Below are 11,009 nucleotides of genomic sequence, written 5' to 3'. Positions count from 1 at the left end.
AATGCTTACAACTTGGAGTATTCTTGTTTTAAGAAGAAATTGAACACACACATTATATGCCAAAATTAGATACAATTTACCCGTAATAGGATTTTAATCCTATAATTATGGTTATTTAAACTTTTAAAGGCACTTTTACTTTATAACATTTCCAATTAAAAATGAAACAAAACAATACAGAGCATTAAGATAGGACTATTGTAAGCTGACGTTGGCAATTTTTGCTACAACAGGATTATAACAGCTAGGTTGCTCCATGTAAACTCCACAACAAAGCTTTCTACTTGTATCAAAGGTTATGGAAGACATTAATCAACTGACACTGGCTGCATGTTTTCAGCTTCATTGCGAAGCTGTTGGAAGAGGACAGATGATAGGTATCGTTCCCCGAAACTTGGATGAACAGTCTGAGATTCAAGTCATCAATGGTCATCAAAACATCAGAGCAACAAAGAGAGAATTTTGCTGTCTAAAATCATAGTACTAAGCATTCTTTTACAAAATTGATTGAAAAAATTGTGTAGATGATTGCATAGTGTTGGTGCTTTTTGTGAATTTAGATAATGAGGCTATTGACACATTAGGCCTTAGCCTTTTTTAGCTTGATGTTATTTAAAGAAAATTGTTCTTACCACAATAAGTTTGCCTTTGTTTTCAGGCAGACTAGCCAATCTGAGTGCTGCAACTGTGTTAGCTCCAGATGATATTCCTACCTTGAAAAGTTAGAAAGAAAAAAATAGTTGCAATTTCAGAATTTCATTTACAATATAGAAATAGTATATTGCCTGTTTCTAAGGATTCATATGCAGGTCTTAGGGTGAAATCCATGGTTAAAAGAATGAATCTTAGAAATTCTCATGCAATCTTGTTTTAGGATAGAAAGTCTACAGAATTGTCATTTGAAGATTACCATGAGTCCTTCCTTCAAAGCCAACACTCTAGCCATGTTAACTGCATCTTCACTGCTAACCTACCACATAAGTGATAGTTAGAAGAAAAAAGAAGAAGAAGCTAAATCTATATCAAGAAGAAAGTAATATCTACACTTACTTCAAGAACTTTTTCCATTACATTCATGTCCAATATGTCTGGTTTGAATCCAACTCCATTGCCGGTTATATGATGTGGGCCTATACATAAAAGGGCAACATTAGAGTTTGCAATCTGTAAATAGAAGAATTTGCTTCGGAATATCACAGACCATAGTAACTATTTTTGTTACTTTAGATCTATATTTGAAGTCCCATTTGCTTTGATATTATGTTTGCCACTACACAAATGCCAGAAATGGCCATCAATGCAAACGTTTTAGAGACTTGCACAATTATCCATTTTCATTTTATCTTATGTGCCTTGGAAGACTGACAAACATTAAAGAAGGCAATATATAAAAAATTATCATGTAAAGGTAAGAGAATGTTCAAAAACTGAAAAAAAAACGCATGATCTTTACCAGGTTTACCACCATTCAGCACATTACTTTCACTTGGCTCCACTCCATAAATCTAACATGATAAAAAACAATTCAAGTGATTTAATGAGCACATCTAACAGAAAACTGTTCATTTTGTAATTTAAATTCTGATCTGAAAAGCTTCACCTTAACATTAGGATTTTTGGATTTAAGATATTGTCCAACCCCAGAGACTGTACCTCCACTACCAATTCCCATAACAAATATGTCAACCTGTCCATTTGTATCCTCCCATATCTCAGGACCAGTTGTTTCAAAATGCACCTGTTTCCCAATATGAAGTCAATTATAAATACATTCACCACTACAAATGCCAAAGATTTTCAGAACTATATCTAGTATTAAATTTAAGTGCAACCAAGCATTACACAAGTATATCATAGGCATAGTTTTACATATTTTCATTCTTAGTAAAATATTTCAAACTGAAGTAGTAATCTAGTTTCAGGTAACCTGAGTATTGGCTGGGTTTGAAAACTGTTGCAACATGAATGCATTTGGTGTGGATTCCAAAAGATCATAAGCCTTCTTTACTGTCCCTCCCATTCCCTTTGTTGGATCAGTGAGGATTAATTCAGCTCCAAATGCTCTCATGGTTACCCTTCTTTCCAAGCTTGTGTAAGAGGGCATGGTCAAAACCATCTTATATCCCTTCATGGCAGCTATAAATGCCATGCTAATACCCATATTGCCTGATGTAGGTTCTATCAGAGTTGTCTACACATCAATTAAGCTAAATGTGAGCATCTACATGTGAAAAACAGAACAAAATTGGTGCCTGTAATAAAATAAACTAACCTTTCCAGGAGATATAAGATTCTTTTTCTCAGCATCTTCAATCATTGCAAGTGCTGGTCTGCAAATACTCAAGAAAAATCACATAAGTTCTGTAAGAACATTAACTCTGATAACTATTAAGAATAGTGTGAAATCTCATCAAATTCAAAGTAAAAACAAAAGGGTACTCAAATTGGATTTGAAATAGAAAGGGGTTGACCTGTCTTTGATGCTGGCAGTGGGTTGCATCATCTCTTGCTTCACAGCAACATATGCTCCACATCCTTCAGTGACTTTGTTAAGATAAACCAGTGGAGTCCTTCCAATTAGCTGAAAAATGAATTGTTCTACTTCAGGTAAGCATTGAATAAGCGGCACTGTAATACATCCTCCAATAAACAAAATAGTTGTAAAAATAAAAACAAAAAAGTGAATTATTCTGCAAAATGGTTTCTTCTTCAACTTTTATTTTATTTCCTAGAAAAGGAAAAGGAAAACATAAAAATTAATAAATTGGTAGAAGAAAAATAGTTTTCTGTGTCTACAATTCTATGACTATCATATAGAAGAATAAAAAAAAAAAAAAGTGTTAACATCATAGTTTAAACAACTAATAATAACAAAGGTTTGTTAAAAAAAGAAAAATATTTATTACACTTTAGCATCTTTAACGTAATATAATATAACAAATGTTTCTTTTTCTAATAAAAATTTACTATGCTTAACAAAACTATATAAAAAAGGTTTCAACCAAATTCAAAACAGAAGAACTGCATTTTATGACAATAATCACGATTTTGCTGAAACAAATTAAAGCTGGTGTTGACATAGCACAATATCATGTCCAGATTTCTTTTCATTAGTTTAGTAGATTCTCTAGACTTTATTGACATTAAGTTGTAATTAATTGTGTTCTCTTGAATTTCAAATTTACTGTGTTTATCATAATTAAAAAACTCGTTATCATAGACAATAAATCAATTGAATTCAGTCCTTGAATCTCTATATAATTATCCCAAGATCTATACTAAGAATTCCAGATACCAGAGAGCTTCACGAACCAACTCCACATAAAAAGAAGAAAAAAAGAATCTTAAAAATTTCATTCCAAAATTCTTTTGCACTTTTGGCAGATGATGAAATGATAGAATTGTACACGTGGCATAATTTGAGTGAACAGAAGCAAACAGCCGCTGAAAAACAATTACAGCCATTCGGTTGAAGCTAACACCAACCCAGGTCGCATGTTCTCTCATAATGAAAAATAGAGAGAGAGAGAGAGAGAGAGAGAGAGAGAGTTACCTGGGTAACATGCTTCTTGATGTTGGTTCCAGGAAGATCCTTAGGCAAATCTCTGATTCTCTGAGCAAAAGAAGGAGAATCAACGATGGTTTCTGCGGAAAAGAACCTCCTCATCATGGGGTGGTGACATGCAACACCATATGAAGAACACTTTTGCTTGAGGAAGCTCCTGAGTGAAGCCATTGGTGAAGAACTTGGGTTGAATTGTGAATTGAAGATCTCAAGGTGGAAGGAAGAGTCCAACTTAGATTTGAATGGGTGTGACTAAAGATGACCACATTTGATTCATCTGAAGGAAATGCTGTCATTTGTTCAATATAATATATGTGTATCACTGTGTGGTGGTGTGCTACTAATACAATATAATAGGCAATTTCTATTTTGATTCATGTTCTTTAAATCATTAGTCAATTGTTTATAACTTTATATCTAATATATAATAATATATTACTTCCAATGTCACACCCAATTCAGAAATTGTAGAGTCATTTGGGCGAATTATTTCTTATATGTGTGCATAAAAAAAGTTATTAAGAGCAAAATAATAATTTATATATTTTAAAAGATATTGTTTTTTGTTTATTAATTGAAAAATATTTTGAATACACACCATCTATCTATTAATTTTTTAATAATAAAATAATGCTAAACCACGGAATATAACATTATTATTAAGTAAATACAAATATATTAAAGATGAAAAATAAATATTTAAAATGTATTAATATTAATATAATTAAATTAAATAAATACTAAAGCTAAAATTGAAATTAAATTCTAATTTTTTATCTTTCATCTTTTTTGTTGTTTTGATATGTTTTTCTTCTTCACACTTTTTCTTACAATATACGTATGGTTTCAATTCTTCACTCTTTACTTTTAGATATATTAACATGTCACAATTTTTCTTAATCTTCAAGTTAGTGGAAGAAATTTTTTTGTTTTAATAAATCATTTTTCTAAATCTCATTGTCAATCATGATGCATCCCATTTTACAATAAAAGAAACAATTGACGACAGGAATTAAGAGTCAATCGGATTTCCTAGTTTGATTTATTCGTTATAAAATCGGAGTGTCAATTATCACTATTGACTATTGAGGATATTTTTTATCATTAATTTCCCAGTTTTGATGCTTCTAATCTAATGGGAATATTTTTGGTCTTCAATTCAGTTTTATAATTTTTAGTTTTAATTGTGTATATTTAGTTTTTTAATTGTTTAAATTAAGTTTTTTTATTTCAAAATTTTGTATAATAATTAATAAGAATATGATACATATGTGATATATTATTTATTTTATAAATTAATAAAAATGTTTTAAAATATAATAAAGATATTTCATTAATTATTTTATATTTTAAACAATTAAAAACTAAAAGAATTAAATATGAACAATTAAAAGTTCACATAAACTATATAATGAGGCTAAAAAGTGTAAATAAGTCTAACAAAAAGGAATTAAGCCTTCTAATATCATTTTATTATTTTTCCATTTCGCTCAACATGTATTAACGCTGTGCATTTTCCTTTTTAGATTCACTGTTTCTATTTCTATTAAGTAATTTAGAGGTTTTCTAAAAAAAAAAATATTTTTCTAAAAATTATAAACATGGTTGATAAACAATTTCTTTGCTAAATGAAGACATATTCGAAATAATATTTGTTTTTACTTATTTATTTTTAGTAAATCTATATTTATTTACTAATAATATGGCATCTGTTGCTTCAACATCACACTATTATAAATTAAGTCGACGTTCTTTTGTATTTTTATTTTATTTTATCGTACTTCGATAATTAAAAATATTATTTCTTATGGCTTTTGGATTTCATATTCAAAATTACAATAAATAAACATGGTAATAAATTGATTTAATATAGTCTTTTGGTTTTTTATTTATCATTTTAAGAAATTGAAACAAAAATTAAAAAAAAAATTAGTAATTTTATATAAAAATAATATATTTAATAAAAAATTAAAATTACTGTTGAATTAATAAATCTCATGTTTTATAAAAGAAAGTTATTAAAATAATGTAAATGTGGAAAGTATGAGATTTGAAGAGACGGTGACATTTTTATATCGCATAGGAAGTGGAGATGAAAAGGAGGCGTCATAGGAGGCTGCGCAACTAACGTGTGGTTCAGTGGATGTGACCATTGGCTTCGAAGAAGAGTCAAAATAAACTATCACCTTATGTCATCAAATATTCCCTTTTAACCAAAAAAAATCTAGTTTCGTCGCTTTCATTTGTAAATATTACAATATTATAAGTTGGATCAAGAATGTGGTTAATTCATGACTCTTGGATCAAGTGATTTGTCATCGGAAGTGATGACTTTCATGGTTGAAGACATAACAACATGTTTCAAACTTGGCTTTTGAAGTTGCTATTCAATGTTTTACTTCTACTTTCACCAACACCATTTTGATTTGGTGAGTCAGGTATGGTGCATTGGGCCACAATACCAGCATCATGAAGAAACTTCACAATGGAGTATGAGGTACCTGTCCACCCACACACTATTTGCCATAAAATTTGTTAAGCATCTAAACTTTATCTTTATTATGAAGTAAGTAATGAGTGATAAACTTTGTATAATCATCTATAAAAGATATTATGTATTTTTTACTATGTAAGAAGACCATGTTAGAAACACAAGAAATGTAGCACACACGAAGTGCTTCAAGCCTTAATCCCTAAATCAGTAGCTCACATTTTATAGCCATACACATCATCAACACAATAATTTTATCATGCCAAAGGAAAAAAAAATAGTACCAATTAACAATCTTGTTTGTTAATGGGCCTAGCAAGTATCACATGCAATTATTAGAATGAAATTTAAGTCAGGTTCTCCGACTAAACTTGTTAAAATATAAAATTTAAGCTTTAAATTGTTTGGCATACTTTATTTAATTTTTTTCTTTAATCGTATTTAAGTTAGTTTATTCTATTTAGGTGTAAAATATGAATTTGAATCTTATTTTATGGTCCAAATAAAAAAAACATACTCTTTTACCTAAATTCATGAAACCTTATCCTTGAATCGAATGGAGTAACTATTTTTTCAACTCTAATAATAATTAAAGTAGCAGTAATCTAACCAATGCAATTTAAACAATATAGACAAAGTAAAAAAAAAAAAACAAATGAATGCTAAAAAAGAATTAAATGATAGATTTATCCCTTAATCCAACCTTTTACATATTTTTCAAATTAAAATGCATTCACACATGAGGAATGGTTGAGTTAAACAACCTCAGTTTTAGTTAGTGTAAAAAATATTACAGTACCATCTAACAACATAGTATCTTATTATTTGAGTTTGATAATTTACACATATCATTAAATTCATTGAATAGTATTTGCTCATTTCTTTTGTAACATAGACAAAATCATTGACTAGTACCATTAGTTATTATTAAATGATAATACAAACATTTAATATTGATAATTAATATAAAGTTAATTCTAATAAAATTTAATGTCTTTTATGCTTGTAAATATTAGTCGATTTTTTAAAAAAATAAAAATAATTGAAATAAATTGTTATTGTTTTGCCATTCCATCAATCTCGTAAAAGCTCATATTTTCTAGTTTTTTCACAAGTCTATTTTTTTAAGAGAAATTATTTTTATATAAATTTTTTTGTAAAAGCATTATTCAACAAAAAAAAAAAAAAAACAAGAATATACTGAGGTGGAGATATATTTGTCATATTCTATGTAAATATTTGAGGAATCATTGCATTTTAGATTAGGAGTTTATTTTTAAACTTTAGATGACAGAATTTAGTAAAAAATTGATAAAATTTAAAAGATTTTATAAGCCGGGAGAATAGGATTTGAAGATAAGAAAAATTATTTTTTAGCTAAAATTTAATATTTGGGTTGACAAATTTTAAGTAAAATAAGTTTTAAAAAGTTGATATAAATTATTTTAAACAAAAGTTTAGTAAAACATAAGAATGTAAAGTTTTTAATTAGATAAAGTTGACAATAAAATTAAATATCCTTGATTTAAATATGATTTTAAATTTCCTTAATTTAAATTGAAAACAATAATATAATTAAATCAATAGTATATATGTTTATATATGATTTTTGAATATTAACTCTTGAATAAAAATGTTTTTAGAAGTCTTAAAACAGGAAGTTTTTATGTGTTGTGTTGAATATTTACTATATATCCCTACATATAATGTACGAGGGTTAATTTTAAATAATAGTATTTTATAAATCATTTTAAAGCACTTTTAGGTATTAGTTTACTTCCTCGTTATACCACATGAATTTCCATGCATTGAACATTTAATATTTTTAATTTAATTTAATTTAATTTTTTTAAATTATTTTTTGTTCAGCCTAACTTAATATAATAAAATATTTATTATTAATAATTAACATAATATAATAAATTAATAAATAATTATAAAATATATTTTAATTAAAATTTATTTTAATTTAGTAATATTTATATAAGAGTAGCAACTTTGACAATAGTTACTTTAGATAAATCAAACATTTATAAATATGTAATTTTATAATCAATATTTACTTGAATTTAAAAAATGTATATTAAATATTAAAATAAATTTGTTTAATGAATTGTTAATTTTCTTATGAATTTTCATAGATTTAATTTGTCTAAGAAAATATTTTAATTGAATAGTTAAATTAACAAAATTCAATGGTTACAAAAAGTTGTTAAGTAGGTAATTTTTGTTAGAATTATTCTTGAAATAATTTGATTTCCGCTTTTTGTACAACGTAAGAAACTTATTTGCTCTAATTTTTATTTTTATTTTTATTTTTGGCAAAACGGATGAAATGATTGTTATTGAATATATTAAAAAGAAAAATTATCTTCATTTAAAGGATAATATATTTTAATTTTCATTAATGAAAAATAACTTACACAAAAAAAAAAAAAAACTATAAACAGACATGCAAATAACCTGTAGGATTACCTAAGACCATAAGATTTAGGCAAAACACTGTGGTCTTAAGTATAAAAATAAATTATTCTAATTTAACATATAACTCTGATTTTTTTTTTTGTTAATATGTAACTTTGAATTTGAATCTTATAAATGTAGTTATATTAGATATTTAAATAAAATTTTTTATTGCTTTTATTAACTATAATGGTCTTAAGTATAAAAATACTTCCATATTATATTAATCTTTAAAATTATTTTAATTTTAAAATTTATAAATTTTAATCATCTTATTTTTATATTTTCATTAACTAAAACATTTTTAATAATTTAAAAAATTAGATTATTAATATTCATAATTTTAAATACTAATTTAATCCATTACTTATATATAAAAAAAAAGGTTGAATACATTGCTGTTTATTAAAATTATCTCGAGAGAACAAGCTTTATAAATATATATATATAGAGACAAAAAAGGTTGAATACATTGCTTTATTAATTGAGAAGAATTTGAAACATTTAGACAAAAAACACTGTGGCGTTAAGAGTGTTTGGAGAACCATCCAATCTATCGTGTCAACTCACATTTATAGAGGTACAACAATTAGTTGGTCGCTACCGATATTATATTTAAACTAAATTAAATAACTTAAGAAAAATTTATTAAAAATATTAATTAGATATAAACCAAAAGAATATATTCCACAAAACAAAAATTTTTGTGATTATTTAAAAAATAAAATACTAACAAATATATTAATATTACTCTCAAAATACCACTAAATAGGTGGATTAATTAACAACGATAAAAAAAATGAAATATGAAAGATGTAAATAAAAATAAAATAGAGTAGAAATGATGTATTATTTAGATAAATAAATAATATAAAAATATATTTATAATATTTAAAAAAATATATATAATTTTAAAATTTTGTTATTTTATTAGATATTCTTGTGTTAGTATAAAATTATTAATTATTTTTTACAAATTTATTGCTATAAAATATTAATTTTACTTTTTAATAAATTAAATAAAAGTAAAAAAGATTGCACCTGGTCAGCCGCTGCATTTCATGCTTAAATAGAAGAAAAATGCTTAGACATGAAAATATCTTTTTGTTATGTGTCCATTTCAGTTAAATCAAACCAGTAAAATGATAAAAGCACTCTATTTTAACTCTTACAGTTTCAATTCCATTAGGGACAATTTACTTAAGCTTAATATTTGAAGTTTTGATATCAATATTCATACATAGTCAATATTTGACATTTTATGATGGCACTAGGTGGGTTTGGAATGTTAGTTGGCGAAGAGGACTCTTTCAACATAATCTCAAGCTTTAATCTTTTGTTAGAGTTTGTAGATAAAGTTTCTATTAAGTTACTACAAAAAGATAAATAGGTATGGAAGGCAGATTCTTCAGGTTGTTATTCAGTACAATCTGTGTATTCATGACTATTTGAATTTTTTGGTGGTCCTAATAGTGTAGATCAGTGTATGGCAGATGCCTTGCAAAGGCTATGGAGAGGAAATGTCCCTCTTAAGTGTTTGGTATTTTCTTAGCAATTGTTGCTGAATGCACTTCTTTGTAAGGGTTTGCTGATTGATTGAGGTATTCAAATTGATGATATAACTTGTTGTTTTTGTCATAGTTTGGAGGAACTTCCAACTCATTTATTTTTAACGTGTTCAGTTTCATCTCAAATCTGGTACTTTACTGCGTGTTACTTGGATTCTCACTGGTTTTGCCTTCAAATATATCGACTCATTTGCTTTCTTGGATTGATGTTGACTGTAGTAAAAGAGAAGGGATATGCTTATTAATTGTTTGGGTAAGTATAGTGTGGTCTTTGTGGTTACATAGAAATAAAATTGTATTTTCTAATGGTGTTTTGGATGAGAGGAAAGTTTTAGATTCTATTATTCTGAGGTCCTGGAAATGACTATCACTTGTTAGTACGTGAGAAGCTATTTTGTTAGCTGATTGGTATTTGAACCTACAAAATTGCATCCGTCTTAACTTTGTATAAGTATATTTTTGCTTTTTATTTCTCTGAGTTAGTAATTTTTTTTCTGTGTATATAAGTTTTGAGTTCTCCTTGAACTCTCTCTAATAATATATGTTTTGCCTATAAAAAAATGTCAATATTTGTGTTTGCCAACTCAATATTTCGTACACATTCAACCATATTATATTAGTCAGTTATGCCTATGATCGCATTTTTTTGACAAAAATGGATATACTATTCATCACTCACACTCATGCTATCATTTTATTTAATAAGGTATATCATTTATTTCTTATTATTACTCTATTAGTAAAATTATAATATTTAATATTGATAAATTATTATTTTGTCACTTTGTTAGTAAAATTTCAGTCTATTTTATAACAATTTTTATTTTATTTTTTAAATTAGTTTTATCATTTTTGGATAATCCTACTCTCATTCTTACCACCTACATTGGAAGAGACTAGATAACATTATTCAATAAAATTT

General features: G+C 26.4%; 1 protein-coding gene across 1 annotated transcript; it reads right to left on the bottom strand.

Annotated features, from left to right (window-relative positions):
- Positions 1–3,940, bottom strand: LOC113860583 (bifunctional L-3-cyanoalanine synthase/cysteine synthase 1, mitochondrial). Its single transcript, XM_027492990.1, has 10 exons — positions 3,554–3,940; positions 2,472–2,581; positions 2,273–2,330; positions 1,928–2,191; positions 1,601–1,738; positions 1,454–1,505; positions 1,051–1,130; positions 911–970; positions 633–713; positions 1–407 (listed from the first exon to the last, which is right to left on the bottom strand). Exons 1-10 carry the CDS (start codon positions 3,734–3,736, stop codon positions 309–311), a joined length of 1,125 nt encoding a protein of 374 aa, XP_027348791.1. The 5' UTR covers positions 3,737–3,940; the 3' UTR covers positions 1–308.
- Between the last annotated feature and the right edge of the window lie 7,069 nt (positions 3,941–11,009).

The sequence above is a fragment of the Abrus precatorius genome, unplaced genomic scaffold, assembly GCF_003935025.1.
Source record: "Abrus precatorius isolate BTA unplaced genomic scaffold, Abrus_2018 Scaffold3, whole genome shotgun sequence".
Taxonomy (NCBI): domain Eukaryota; kingdom Viridiplantae; phylum Streptophyta; class Magnoliopsida; order Fabales; family Fabaceae; genus Abrus; species Abrus precatorius.
This window is presented reverse-complemented; position numbering and strand designations above follow the sequence as displayed.

Excerpts from the sequence above, each read along its gene's own strand:
- LOC113860583 (XM_027492990.1), bottom strand. The coding sequence starts at position 3,736 with ATGGCTTCACTCAGGAGCTTCCTCAAGCAAAAGTGTTCTTCATATGGT. Across the intron at positions 2,192-2,272 it reads ATCTTATATCTCCTGGAAAG|ACAACTCTGATAGAACCTAC; the intron begins GTTAGTTTATTT and ends ATTGATGTGTAG. Across the intron at positions 971-1,050 it reads TAATGGAAAAAGTTCTTGAA|GTTAGCAGTGAAGATGCAGT; the intron begins GTAAGTGTAGAT and ends CTTATGTGGTAG.